The sequence below is a fragment of the Mesoplodon bidens genome (assembly GCF_964165515.1).
Source record: "Mesoplodon bidens genome assembly, chromosome: 10".
NCBI classification, from domain to species: Eukaryota; Metazoa; Chordata; class Mammalia; order Artiodactyla; family Ziphiidae; genus Mesoplodon; species Mesoplodon bidens.
This window is the reverse complement of record NC_138172.1, coordinates 74458718-74474053: the sequence shown is the minus strand read 5'-3', so window position 1 is coordinate 74474053 and position 15336 is coordinate 74458718. Positions and strand designations below refer to the sequence as shown.

The 15336-nt window shown below is 48.5% G+C and overlaps 1 protein-coding gene across 2 annotated transcripts in view; it reads right to left on the bottom strand.

Annotated features, from left to right (window-relative positions):
- Nucleotides 1–5390: 5390 nt before the first annotated feature.
- Nucleotides 5391–15336, bottom strand: part of PTK7 (protein tyrosine kinase 7 (inactive)) — a 60833-nt gene continuing 50887 nt past the window's right edge. For both annotated transcript variants that reach the window (XM_081247543.1, XM_081247544.1), the window contains exons 18-20: nt 8125–8276; nt 6877–7055; nt 5391–6385 (exon numbers count right to left, since the gene is read on the bottom strand). In XM_081247543.1, coding sequence (XP_081103669.1) covers nt 6225–6385; nt 6877–7055; nt 8125–8276 — 492 coding nt within the window. In that variant the 3' untranslated portion in view covers nt 5391–6224. The remainder of the gene's footprint in view (nt 6386–6876; nt 7056–8124; nt 8277–15336) is intronic.

Here is a 15336-nt window from a genome sequence, read left to right as displayed (position 1 = left end):
TTCTTACTGTGAATCGCAATCCAAAGACTGAAAAATACTGAAATAAAGTATGTTCAAGTGATTTGTGAGATATCATGTGTGTATATATATATACATATACACATACATACTAAAAACATGGCTTGTTCATCAAACCCCTAAATACAGGAATTAAGAGCCCTCCTCTCCCCCCCTTTCCCAATAGTTTTTTAAAGAGTTTTTTTTTTCTCTTTTCCTAATTTACTCTGCACAACAGGTAGTTAAACATATGGAATGTGTTAGCTCAAGAGGAAGAACAGGTCAAATAGATAAATAGGTTCCAGACGGGCTTCAGGGGCCACAAATGTTTGCTTGGGATTTGTCTAAGCCGCACAGTCAAAATCACAGCCGTTGGGGGTTCATTCTTGCCTGGCTTCTAAAGATTTTTCCATTTGAAAAACCTACTTTAGACACGCAGGGTGGACAGCCCTAAGCGGTGGCACTCCACTCAGCAGAGAACGACAGCCGTCTGCCATCCACAGGGAAGGGGGTCCAGGATGATAAACAGTACTCAGCTTCCCTTCACAGAGGCTGCCATCTCTCCCATTTCACCGAACCCCAGGGCAATTGCACAGCAGCATTAGTGCCACAGCTCCTTCACAGCCCTTTATCACAGGCGGGGGAAGGGGGGCACCACTCCACCCACACCACATCACTGCAGGTTCAGGAAACAAAACTGCTGATGTGGATAAAGTTACAATAAAAAACTGGCTCATAGGTGTGTCTTCTTTGGACCATAGACTATTTTAAAATCAGGAGATTTTACACAGAAATCTGATTATCTGGCCTCTCTCAAAAAAATTGGAATTTTCAGCAACCCCGGGCCTACGCGCCTGCAGGAGCACAATATCATGCAGCAGAATTGAACGGTGGCCAGAGAAGAGGCATTTGCTCCCAGGTTCACTATAGACTCTGCACAGCCCGCTGAACTCAGATAAGTCCCCTGCCTGGCCTCCCTGGAATGTGAGTTTGGTGCGTCTCCGATAAGGCCTCAATCGCAGTAGCCCCCTGTCCATCCAGACCTCCAGAAGGGCATCAGAATTTCAGCCAGATCCCCTCATTCTACAACATTCCCACCCTGAACTTTCTTTCTCCTGATTTTTATCATCCAAATAAAATCAGAACAAAAATTTATTACTTTTTAAAAATTTTTTTAATTTATTTTTTTGGCTGTGTTGGGTCTTTGTTGCTGCACGCGGGCTTTCTCTAGTTGCAGCGAGCGGGGGCTAATCTTCGTTGCGGTGCGGTGCGGAGCGGCTGGGCCCATGAGCCATGGCCGCTGAGCCTGAGCGTCCGAAGCCTGTGCTCCACAACGGGAGAGGCCACAACAGTGACAGGCCTGCGTACCGCAAAAAAAAAAAAAAAAAAAAAAAATTGCTATCACCAAAAAAAAAAAAATTAGTAACACTCTATAACTGTTTTCATTGGGAAATAACCAATTAACAACGCTGTGATAGTTACAGGTGCACAGCAAAACGACTCAGCCATACATATACACATATCCATTCTCCCCCAGACTCCCCTCCCATCCAGGCTGCCACATAAGATTGAGCAGAATTCTACACAGGGATTCTTAACTTCACATAGAAGAAAAGAGATCTCAATGGTGATGGCAGCATTAGGGGGAATGGAAAGGTCATGAGTCGGTGTGCCCAGGAAATGTCAGGAAAAGCCACGCTGCAAACACTCATCGTGCTTTCCATCAGACGAGAGGAATGTGTTTTTAAAATTTTTACTGGCGTATAGTTGCTTTACGGTCGTGTTAGTTTCTGCTGTACAGTAATGTGAATCAGTTATACGTAAAAATATATCCCTTCTTTTTTAAGAGTTCCTTCCCATTTAGGTTACCAGAGAGCATTGAGTAGAGTTCCCTGTGCTATACAGTAGGTTCTCATTAGTTATCTATTTTATACATAGTAGTGTATATATGTCAATCCCAATCTCCAAATTCATCCCACCCCCCTCTTCCACCCTTAGTATCCATGAGTTTGTTCTCTACATCTGTGTCTCTATTTCTGCTTTGCAAATAAGTTCATTTTTTGGATTCCTTTTATTTCTTTTTCTTCTCTGATTGCCATGGCTAGGACTTCCAGAATTATGTGGAATAATAGTGGCGAGAGTGGACATTCTTGTCTTGTTCCTGATCTTAGAGGAAATGCTTTCAGTTTTTCACCTTTGAGAATGATGTTTGCTGTGGGTTTGTCATATATGGCCTTTATTATGTTGAGGTAGGTTCCCTCTGTGTCCACTATCTGGAGAGTTGTTTTTTTTTTTTTTTTTTTTGCGGTACGTGGGCCTCTCACTGCTGTGGCCTCTCCCGTTGCGGAGCACAGGCTCCGGACGCGCAGGCTCAGCGGCCACGGCCCACGGGCCCAGCCGCTCCGCGGCATGTGGGATCTTCCCGGACCGGGGCATGAACCCGTGTCCCCTGCATCGGCAGGCAGACTCTCAACCACTGCACCACCAGGGAAGCCCTATCTGGAGAGTTTTTAATCATAGAACGGTGTTAAATTTTGTCAGAAGCTTTTTCTGCATCTATTGAGATGATCATACGGTTTTTATTCTTCAATTTGCTAATATGGTGTATCACATTGATTGATTTGCATATATTGAAGAATCCTTGCATCCCTTGGATAAATCCCACTTGATCATGGTATATGATCCTTTTAATGTGTTGCTGGATTCTGTTTGCTAGTATTTTGTTGAGGATTTTTGTGTCTATGTTCATCAGTGATGTTGGCCTGTAATTTTCTTTTTTTGTGATATTTTTGTCTGGTTTTGGTATCAGGGTGATAGTGGCCTTGTAGAATGAGCTTGGGTGTGTTCCTTCTAGAGGAATCTATTTTTTGCTTTATGCAAGTCTGTACCACTTGACTTCTTCCATGATCAGTACTACTTCTATGCAAAAATTTTTCCCTTAAAATTAAGCAAAGATAGAAACAGGGCAGAGGTAGAAAAAAGGGATCTTGGTGATGGCCTGCATGGGAAGGGGGTGCACAGAGAAGAGGGCTCATGATGGGTTGAGATTCTAAGTAAGGGTGACTATTCTCCACCAATAAAGGGAACAGGGAACTTGGCTTAAAGAACAGGTTTGGGAGAGAGGTAAGTTCAGTTTGGGCCCAGGGAAACAGGTAGAGAGAAATGTCCTGTAGAAAAAGGGGAGTGTGAGTCTGAAGCTTGAGGTAGAGGCTGGAACTGGAGCTAATGCTTTGGGAACTGTCCACACTGAAGGGCCAGTTAAAGTCACATGAGGTAAGATGAGATTCCTAAGGGTGAGAATGTAGAGAGAGGAAGGCCAAGGACAGAAGCCAGGAGAACAGCCATCTCTGGGGCAGGCAGAAGGAAGCCACAAGCAGGGCTGGAGAAGGCCTGGTCAGAGAAGGTGGATACGGCGTACCATCACCAAAGGCAAGAGACGAGAATTTGACAAGGCAGATGTGACCAGCAGTGTTAGCCGCTGCAGAGCGGTCAAGGAAGACCAGGCATCTTCCCTGATGCCTCGAAGAAGAGGCTTAGTGATAAATGACCTTCTACAGTACTGCCTTCCCAGTACTTCTGAGTGCATCCCACAGGAGGAAATAATTTTTACATCACAACATGGAGTGAATTCAATGATTGTACCCCATTTTTACACCCTGTGTTGGAATAAGATATCCACATCCTTTGCAGTCACATCCTACTAGTGCTGATGTTGGGTTTTGACATGTGACTGACTTTGGCTGATAAAATGTTAATAGACCGACACTTTTAAATGTGCTGGCGTGATCTGGCGGGACTTCTTGTGCTCCTGCTACTGCATGAGAGCATGCTCTGGGGGCCAGCAGAGTAGACCCAAACCAGACATACCACCTGGTGCCAAGCCTGCCTGAACTCAGCTAAGTCCAGCCAAGATCAGCCAAACCTCACCAACCTGCAGACCTGTGAGAAAAATAAATTGTTGTGAGATTTGAGGGTTTTATGCTGCAGCACCACCCCCATAGCTGACATAAGCTAACATACCCAAACACATATCAAATATAATAAACAAAATTTTGTAAAACAATACTTACCCATAAGGTATACAATGTACTCAGATAGTTTTTAATTGTTTCATTTCTTTTTTTTTTTTTTCCAGTACGCGGGCCTCTCACTGTTGTGGCCTCTCCCGTTGCGGAGCACAGGCTCTGGACACGCAGGCTCAGCGGCCATGGCTCACGGGTCCAGCTGCTCCGCGGCATGTGGGATCTTCCCAGACCGGGGCACGAACCCGTGTCCCCTGCATCGGCAGGCGGACTCTCAACCACTGCGCCACCAGGGAAGCCCTTGTTTCATATTTTTTAAATGATGGTTACAACCCACAATTTGAAAAGCACTGCTCTAGAGAAATTTTTTTGTTTTTGTTTTTGTTTTTTTACACTCCAACACACCTGAGGGATGTACCACACTGTATATCTACAACAGTGGCTCACTTACCATTTGTGCAACCTTAGGGAAACTACCTGACCTCCCTGAGTCTTGGTTTCCTAATCTGTGAAATGCGAACAATAATATCTGGCTAACAGAGTGGTCACAGAAGTTCAATAAGATAATGCACGTTAAGTGCTTAGCAAAGTGACTGGTACAGAGCAAGTATTTAATAAATATTAGCTGTTCTTTTCATTACTGAGAAATTTAGTGAGGAACAGAAGGAACTAGAGCAATTCCAGAGGTCAGGACTTACCTCTTTAGGATGGAGAACCATGCTGAAGTTACGACATGGTAGAGTGTAACTGATGACACAAGGTCTAGGTAATGAAGAGGCAGGAATCAAACCAGCAGAGGGCTGAAAGCCCTGGAGCAGTGAGGCATTAAGCGCATCTCTGCTCAGTCCTATCTCCTCCATCCCCTTCCTAGAGTCTTAAAGGGATTCAGAGACCTGAATCTGTCACTAACTCCTTCTCCAACCCCACTCTAACTAGTTCCCTCCTCACACTTCTACGCTCAGTACCTGAGTGTGAGTACCAGGCCAGCCAGCAGAGAATAATTAGTTGGCATCAAAGAGCAACACAGGGTCACATGAACAAGAGGTGGTCTCACCTCCTCTGAGCCCACATTCTCAACTTCCCCAGGAGGAAACTCCCTGGCAGTCCAGTGGTTAGGACTCCGTGTTTTCACTGCTGTGGCCCGGATTCAATCCCTGGTTGGGGAACTAAGACCCTGCAAGCCACGCAGTGTGGCCAAAAAAAAAAAAAAAGTATTCAACTGCTCCACAAACCAGAGAGAAGGACCAGTGTCTGCCAATTATCCCTGCCCAAGCACCCCCCAAGACTCCGGGAAAGCACATGGCCCCTCTGATAAGCGAGGGAAGAAGGCACATCATTTATGGGCAAAAAGTAGGGAATGAGCATCAGAAGCAGGTTGTAAAAAAGGCTTCTTTATTGAGAGCAGCGAGTGTAAAAAAAAAATCAAAACAAACAAACAAACAACAACAATAAAGGTGTGAGGCAGGGGTGGCCCACTGTCCCATCTCCTCCAGGACCCACCCCTGCGTCCCATGCCCTCCCACCCCACGCTGCAATTACATACAAAAGCCGCCCACGGTGCATACAAAAAGGGCGGATTATATAGTGTCAAAAGCTCCTGAAAACTCCTTCATCTGCCAGGCACTTAGGATGAGAAAAGGAGAGAAGGGTAGGGAGGAGGCGCAGGTCTGGGTCAGCGTGCACATGTCCGTGGCGGGGGGGGGAGGGGGGGGACACGCTGGCTGGGTCCTCCATGATCCTAGTGCAGACCCCAAAGTGGTCCCCAGGGGCCAGAACAATCCAGGACTTGAGTATATTAAGGAACTCCCCTTGAAGCCAGCTCACCTCCAGCCTAGCCCTCCCCCGATGAAGTTGGCAGGTGAGTGGCAGAACTGGACCTGGTGGAGGGGAGGAGACCCAGGCCAGAAGTTGGGGTTACCTGAGGCACCCACACTGCCCCTGATGGGGGAAGGGGTGGTAGAGAAAGCTGCCCAGCCCAAAGCCCCAGTCACCCAGTCTGGGTCCAAATCAGCCTCCCCAAGGGCTGAGGGTGAGGAAGAGGAAGAAAGCCCAGGCCCTGCCTGACCTCAGCAGTGCCTGTGGTGCCTGGGCGGGGCCCCTAGGGCCCAAGAGGACCAGGATCTTGCCCATCATGCTGTGGGCACCCCTCAGGAGGTCCTCCCCTGCCCACACCATCCTGAGGCACAGCCTGCCTGGGCTCTCTCCTCACGGCTTGTTATCCGCGGGGCTGTCTCCCAGGGTGTTGGCGATCTCGCTGAAGGAGGGCCGGTCCTTGGGGCTGAGGGCCCAGCAGCGCTGCATCAGCCGGTAGAGCTTGGAAGGGCAGCCCTCAGGCTGCGGGAGTCTGGCCTTCCCAGCCTGCAAGTCTGCAGAAAGACGGTGGGAAGAGGGTTAGTCAAAATATTTAACCACCTGTCCAATACTCTGTGGAGCCTGCAGTTCCCACAGGCAGCCACGTGAGGGAGACTCTGAGGGACGCTGGCCAGTGTGGATGAGCAAGGATTCAAGGAGTCTATAGAAAGCATCTTGCAAGCAAAGGGGAGGACTCCCCTGGTCCCAGATCTCTCTGGCTGGCGGGGGCAGGGTCCAAGCAACACAAGAAGCAGCCAATGCACAGGGGCTGAAGTGGGGTCAACAGGCAGGCACCAGAGTAGCTAGAGTGAACGCTGGGGACAAGGGCTATTTACAAACCAGTATGAAGGTATTTCGGTAATCTAACAAGCGGAGTGGCCATATCCGTGTACGTACTGATACCAGCCCTGAGAGGGGAGGTGGGCGCTGAACTGGCCCCGGACCCTGAGCAAGCTCTCTACCTAGAGAACATCTGGAACTGTCTCTCGGAAACAGAGCTGCCTACCTGCCAGCACTTCGTCGTCTGCCTGCCCACCATGGGGCACTTCCCCGTGAGTGAACACCTCCCACATCAGCACGCCAAAGGCCCAGACATCAGACTTGGTGGAGAAGTCGCCCTCCAGGATGGCCTCAGGGGACATCCAGCGCAGCGGCACCCAGGCCTGGCGGAAGTGGTAGTACTCACTGCGGGACAAGAGGACACACAGGCGTGGCGGTGGGGGGGTGGGGGGGGTGAGGGGCACAGCCTGGGATCCCAACCTCATCCCAGGGCTGGGTCTCATACCCAAGCTACAGCCCAGATTTTCTGTATCAAGGCATTCAGGGAAATTGGAAACATTTTTGCTTAGCAAGGGGTGGGGTGGGGGGGTTGTATACTGGATGAAATCTGGAGGCATCCACATGGGGTCTGACGGTTAAAAAATTCCCTTAAAAATCAGACTTCGCCTAATGTCAATATTTAAAAGCTAATAATCATACATATTTTCTATTAGTTTAAAAGTGTGAAAAATGAACATGTGAAATGAAAAGAAATCTTAAAGAGCTTTACTAGTGATAACCCCATCATGACTAAAGCAACAGTCAGACAAACCAGGGTGAGTCAAAACTGGGATGACTCAAGGGGAAGTTCCCGGAGGCACTAGGTAATGTATATTCCAGCGCGATCTCTGGCTGTGGGTGCTGAGCTTTAAGTCTTAGCCTTAAAAATAATAACTACTGGGCCTCCCTGGTGGCGCAGTGGTTGAGAGTCCGCCTGCCGATGCAGGGGACGCGGGTTCGTGCCCCGGTCTGGGAGGATCCCACATGCCGCGGAGCGGCTGGGCCCGTGAGCCATGGCCGCTGGGCCTGCGCGTCCGGAGCCTGTGCTCCGCAACGGGAGAGGCCACAGCAGTGAGAGGCCCACGTACCGCAAAAAGAAAAAAAAAAAAAAAAAAATAATAATAATAATAATAATAACTACTGAATTCAGGAAGTTACAGAGGGAACCATATGAATAGTTAAATTCTATATAAAACTATATAAAGTGTGACTCGTTACTTTTGAAAAAGGTTTATAATTGTTTTATCACTAGAGAAAATGTGTAAGATCAGGGAGCTGTGGTTCACTGGCTGGGATGCCTACTGCACCCTTGGGAGAGGGTGGGAAGGTTCTGCCCCTCCTGGGGCCTCCAGCTTTGGACTAAGCCCTTTCCCACCCCACCCCCACCAGCTGTGTCTGCCCTCTGCCCCTCGCCCACCCCACCTGTGCCCCCTACCTGTTGTACACGTCCTTGCTGAGCCCCAGGGCCGACACCTTCACCTGTCTCTGAGCGCTGACCAGGCAGTTTCGAGCGGCCAGGTCCTTGTGCACAAAGCGGTTGTTGGACAGGTGCTCCATTCCCAGGGCCACCTGGGTACACAGAGCCACCTGGAATGAGAAAGGAGGCTGTCAGAGCAGATCAGGACTGGGGTATTGGCGGACCGCCCTTGACACAGCTCTTGGTGGGGTCTCAGCACCATTAATGTGATGCTGAAGGAAGCCCCAAAACAAAGGCACAACAGCCTGTTCCCTTCTCTGTAAAATGGGAATAACAGGACCTGCCTCCTGGGTTGCTGGAGAACTGAAGTGAATGAAGTAAAGTTTTCGGCCCCACTCCCATGCACAGCAGGTGCTAGATTAAGTGAGTGGCAGGTGGGGTGGGGAGGACACATAGTGACCACCTGCTGAGTGAAAAATAACTGGGCAGTAAGTAGAGCTCACATCTTTATGGATTGCTCCTCTTTTTTTTTTTTTACTTCAAAGTTACATATTTTCTACTAGTTGCATTTCATAAAAAACAAAATAAACAATCATATATATCTATTAAAATGTATGTGTGAGCGAAGGTAGATAGATACACACACACACACACTGGTTGCCTCTGAGAAGGGTAGCTGGAGGCCAGAGAGAAAAGGTAGGGAAACTTTTGGTTTATATTTTGGTGTGAACTACATATAGAAAAGTTCATAAGATATATGTCTACTTTCACGAATAACTATAACGCCCACACTCAGGTAACAGTCACCAAGTTTTAAAAAAAACCCAATGATAGGCCCCCAGAAGCCCCCCACTGGCTCCTTCCCCAGCACAAATTCTCCTCTCTCCTCAAGAGGTAATCACTATCCTGACTTTTATGAAAATAATGTCTTGTCTGTTCTTTACAGTTTTACCGCTTATGCATATGTTCCTAAACAAACAATACAATTCCATTTTGCCTGTTTTAGAACCAGATAAGGCTGCAAGCATACAAATACGTATATTCCTTTGTGCCTTGATTCTTTCACTTAACAATGCAAGGCTCATCCTTTTTTTGGGATATCATTGTACTTAGTTCTTTTTCATGATAAACACATCATAATTTATTCCTTCTAATGTCAGTGGAAATTTGATCCCCCCCCCCGCCAGATTTTCACTATTCAGAACACTGCTGGGCAACTACTGAGCCCACGTGCCACAACTACTGAAGCCCGCGTGCCTAGAGCCCATGCTCCACAACAAGAGAACCCACCACAATGAGAAGCCCATGCACCGCAACGAAGAGTAGCCCCCGCTCGCCACAACCAGAGAAAAGCCCGCGTGCAGCAACGAAGACCCAACGGAGCCAAAAATAAAATTAAAAAAAAAAAAAAAAAAAAAAAGGACAGTGCTGGGTACTTCCCTGGTGGCACAGTGGTTAGACTCCAAGCTCCCAATGCAGGGGGCCCGGGTTCGATCCCTGGTCAGGGAACTAGATCCTACATGCATGCCACAACTAAGGAGCTGGCAAGACGCAACTAAGGAGCCCACAAGCCACAATTAAGGAGCCCACCAGCCACAACTAAGACCCGGCACAACCAAATAAATAAATAAATAAATAAATAAATAAATAAATAAGAGCATGACCTCTCTCTTCCTCCCTCCCTCCCTTCCTCCCTCTTTAAAAAAAAAAAAAAAACAGTGCTGTTATGAATGTTCTTATGAGTGTATACATGCATGAGTTTCTCTAAGATACCTCGTGGTGGGTCATGGACTGTGAGTAGCTCTAGCATTACAAAATAATGCAAAACTATTTTCCAAAGTGTAAGAGAGTTGGGGAGATTTTTCACTGATACCTTTTAAAAGTTTTTGAGCCATGTGAATGTATTACATATAATACATTATATAACATATTAAATGTAATTATAATTAAGAAATACTAACATTTAAAAAATATACACCAATGCACTGAACGAATATCAATTGAGCATCTACTATACACCACATACAACTGGGTGCTGATGGAATATAACAGGGATGGCAAGACTGGGCTCCTGGTGAGAGGGCAGTCTAGAAGGGAGGTAAGAATTGTACCTGCAGAAGGGTGCCACCAATTGGGGGAAGGTGAGCCATGCCAAACAGGTAAAATCAGAGCACCAGGAGAGTGCTTGTAAAGACCAATGGCCCCTATGCCTCTGTCACCTTATCCAATGCTTGGGAGCAACACCAAGGGACACAAGACATGTAGTATTTCCTTGTGTATAAAAACAAGGCAAACAGAAATGCAAAGAGGTCCACGTGGAAGGTTATTTAACAAGTTACTGGCCAGCTGTGTATTTCTTCCAGCACACAGACTCACTTTCAGGATCCATAAGGGAGAAGCCACCCACCACATACTAAATCACGGAGAGACAAACGTGGCCAATGACCAGTATCATGGGTGATCAAGAAAATACTAATCAAGACCTGACAAGGTATCATTTGCCACACATCTGATTGCAAAAGGTCAAAAGTCGGCCTCTAACTTACCTCCAACGGTTCAGAAAAACGCATAAAAATAATAATATACAGACACAGAGAATAATAAAGCAAATGGGGCAAAATGTAAACAATTGAATCTGGATAAAGGGTTTGTAGGAGCTCCTTGAACCATTCTTACAGTCTTTTAAGTTTGAAATATCAAAATGAAACAAACACACACATACATACACACGTCAATAAACACATTAAGGGCTTCCCTGGTGGCTCAGTGGTTAAGAATCTGCCTGCCAATGCAGGGGACACGGGTTCGAGCCCTGGCCCGGGCAGATCCCACATGCCGCGGAGCAACTAAGCCCGTGCGCCGCAACTACTGAAGCCCGCGCGCCATGCTCCGCCATAAGAGAAGCCACTGCAATGAGAAGCCCGCGCGCCGCAGTGAAGACCCAACACAGCCAAAAATAAAATTAAAAAAAAAAAACATTAAAAAAATAACAGGGCTTCCCAGGTGGCGCAGTGGTTGACAGTTCACCTGCCGATGCAGGGGACACGGGTTCGTGCCCCGATCCGGGAAGATCCCACATGCCGCAGAGCGGCTGGGCCCGTGAGCCATGGCCGCTGAGCCTGCGTGTCCGGAGCCTGTGTTCCGCAACGGGAGAGGCCACAACAGTGAGAGGCCCACGTACCGCAAAAAAAAAAAAAAAAAAAAATAACAATAACTAAGTAAGTAAAAGCAGCCTGTGTGTGGACCAATGAGAGTATGTCACAGATTAACCAAGATTATGGTTTATCTATGTCCCTGAAGTTCAAAAAGGAACAAAGGTGAATGTGAGTGGTAGAAGGGCTGCTCCCACATTACCTAGGGCAAGAAGGAGACCACCCAGTCAGAGAGGAGGGGGTGGGAACCCTTGTTGTGCACCTATTGTGCGCCCGGGCCCTGAGCCAAGCTAGCTGCTCCCCTGCTTGCTCTCTGTGAGGGGGGCTCCTCCTCAGCTTTGCACACAGTCCCAGCCAAATGCCAAAGCCTGGCTCTTTCCTCAACACTGCAGCCACCTTTCCTGGGTCACCTCACTGTGGATGGGGGCACAGGAAGGGCTGTCTGCCATCAGTGACCCCAGGGGTGGGGTGCTGGCTGTGGACTGGCCCTTCGGCATCCCTGGCTGGCTCCGAGCAGCTTCACCAGCCTGGCTCCCAGAGTCACAGAAAGGCCAGGAGAGGAGCTGAGTCCAAACACTGGGAGAGGAGTCACTCCAAAAGCAGATCTTCTCAGTCTGTGTGCTCTGACCAGTGAGATCCCTGCAGGCCCCACACTGCCTCCACTGGAGAGTTGCTCATTGTGGTCACAACCTACTAGTATGGCATAAAACCCATTTAGTGAATCTTAACCAGCACTTTTTTTTAAAGGAATAGAAAATATCAGAGTGTATCACACGTGGTAAGGATAACTATCATTCATGGAACTTTTTTCATTTTTTAAATATACACATCTGGGACTTCCCTGGTGGCGCAGTAGTTAAGAATCCACCTGCTAATGCAGGGGACAACGGTTCAAGCCCTGCTCCGGGAAGATCCCACATGCCGAGGAGCAACTAAGTCCGTGCGCCACAACTACTGAGCCTGCGCTCTAGAGCCCGCGAGCCACAACTACTGAGCCCACGTGCTGCAACTACTGGAGCCCGTGCGCCTAGAGCCTGTGCTCCGCAACTAGAGAAGCCACCGCAATGAGAAGCCCATGCACCGCAATGAAGAGCAGCCACCACCCGTCACAACTAGAGAAAGCCCGCACGCAGCAACAAAGACCCAACGCAGCCAAAAATAAATAAATTAATTTTTAAAAAGTGACACTTTAGAATATTTAAAATAAATAAATAAATATGCACGTCTGTGTTGCATTGTGATGTAAAACGTGCTCTTTTCCTTTTTTTTTTTTTTTGCTACTGTGGGTCTCAGTCAAAAAAGTTTAAAAACAATGGTCTACACCTGTGCTGTCCAAAACAGTAGCCCCCTGGCCCCGTGTGCCTATTTAAGTTAATTAAAACTTAATAAAATAAAAAATTCAGCTCCTCCGTCTCTCTAGCCACATGCTAAGTACTCAGTAGCCACATGGGGCTGGTGACCACTGCACTGGACAGCACAGGTATGGAATGTTTCCACCACCTCGGGAAGTTCTATTAGGCAGCACTGATCCCAACCACAACCAGTCTGGACCCATTACATATCCAATATATCGACTGACACTGCATATGCAGATGGGCTGAACGCGGGCCACTACCAAGAGTTAGGGGAAATCTCATCTTCTTGGTGCATTTTCTTTATCAAAAGTGAAGCCACAAAATCTCCGGAGAGCTTCCAACCAAATGCATGAGCCAATGAGAAGAGGTCAGGTGAACAGGTCCACCAGGATTACTGAGCCATCCCTGGGTGCAGAGCTGGGCACTGGATCTCCAAGGAAAAGTAGAGGTCATGCTCCCAAAAGAGCTCCCAGGCTGCCATCCTCAGGAAGCCCCAAGTGGCACTAGTGGTAAAAGGCATTATAAATGGACACACTCTACTTCAGGCTTCAAAACGCCAGGGCATTTGTCCAGCCTTGCCCGGTTGTCTGTAAGGGGCAGACAATGGCTTTTGTAACAAGCCCTCATCAGACTTGGCTTTCCCTTCAGCCTGCCCTCTCTGCTCTGGCTCACAAGCTAAACAATCTGCTATTAGTCATGGGAACAGAAGACAGAGGTCTTGGCCCAGTGACTAACTTGCTATCTTTCCAGAGAAGCAGTGCTTCTGGAAATACTGGCTAAGCGAGGACAGTAAAAGGGAATTCTGTTAACCCAAGCCAGTTAAGTGTTTCCTTACTGCTGGGCAAGCCGCCATCAGATGGCCACGGGATTAATTTTCAAATGCTGTTATAAACACCTGCACTTTGGTAAAGGCCAGATCCACCCCTCCTTTCCAACTTTAACACCCTGGGGGCTCGCCTGAGTTCTGGCTAAGCCACCGTGACACTTCCCTGCTCTTCCCAAACAGGCTGCTGCTTCCTATCCGGCATCTGACTGCTTAAAGCAAAGCGCTGTCCACCAGGTGTGCTAAGCTGCCCCTGCTCCTGGTCCCATCATTAGCTTGCAGGTGATCCATGGAGAAATCACAGGTTACAGTGCTCAAACTTCAAAATCTCCATCATCTTATCAGCTACTCTAACATGCATCACCTACAATTATGCCACCACCCAGGGCCTGTGTCTTTGATTGCTATCGCGATCCCACCGCTGTCCTGGAATCCTCCTGAGGCTCCTCCCCATCCAGGCACAGCACCCTCATTCTAGCTCTAGCTGGCCAGGGAGCAGCCTGCTTACCACTCCACCTCCCTTTAAAAACTGAACGTTGGGCTTCCCTGGTGGCACAGTGGTTGACAGTCCACCTGCCGATGCAGGGGACAAGGGTTCGTGCCCCAGTCCGGGAAGATCCCACGTGCCGCAGAGTGGCTGGGCCCGTGAGCCATGGCCGCTGAGCCTGTGCGTCTGGAGCCTGTGCTCCGCAAGGGGAGAGGCCACAACAGTGAGAGGCCCGCGTACTGCAAAAAAAAAAAAAAAAAAAAATGCGGATCCTCAGACCCCACTCTCACAGATTCCGCCCTAAGTCTGAGGTACGGTCCATAAATCTACAATTTTTTTTTTTAAAGCAATGCCCTTCCCCCACCATCCAATGCAGAATATTGTCCTTGGAGAGTATGAAACCCAACTTACTGAATTTTCCCCGTCAAGTTCAAGACACTTGGGCAAAAAAGTGTGGAGAAACCTTCAGCAACAGTGGTGACGACTCTCAGCCGAAGAGAGTCCCTCGGGTCACGTGATGGAAATAACTTCCTGTCGCCTGCCTACGCCCCTGTCCCAGCCAAAGCAACATACCTAAACTCCTCTTCTTCCCACCATTCACCTACTTCTTGTCCTTGAGACTTGAACTCGAATGGCTTTCTCTACCAGGGGACCTTCTTTGTTAACCACACTGTCTGTCTGTCCACCTAAAGGACGTGGACGTCTTCAATGTCTCTTATTTTATGTCTCTCACTTGCTTTCTGTGTCTTACCTGAAGTCTGTAAGGCACACGCCATACTCACTTACCCAAGCTCTCCCACTAGATCCTAAGTGCCCCAAGGACGTGCGGCAGTCTCAATTTTGCATCCCCAAGGGCCCATGATGCCAAATTCACTGGCTCCATGCGTGTCCTGATTTGTGAGCTCTGGGGTCCTGACATCCCACCCAGCTGGAGAAGCACGTCCTGTCCTGTGGCTTTCCATATACAGCCACAGCAGACAATCCTGTGGATTCTCAGAGATGGAGGCAGGGGCACCATGTCAGGAGGCCAGTTCACACGCGGAGGATGAAGAAACATGCTCAGGGCCACGCCCAGCCCCAAAGGCCCCTAGACGCCCAGGCTGCCTGCTGCTCCTCCAGCTCAGCGTCCAAGGCAGGCGACAGACGTCCTGCTGCAGCGGCCAAGGTGAAGGGCAGCTCTTCTCTCCGAAGGCAACGTGGCCACACAAAGGCACTCACAGGCTCCATGACTGGGACAAGTCACCTAATCTCTCTAAACCTTGGCGTCTTCACCCACAACTCGGATAGCGACATGTATCGCAGAGGATCACCGTGATCACTGAGGTAAGTACTTACACGGGGCCTGGCCCACAGGCTGCATTCAACCAGTGCACTTCTGTTAGGTAACTGCCCCGGGTCCTGGCCCACCTTGGG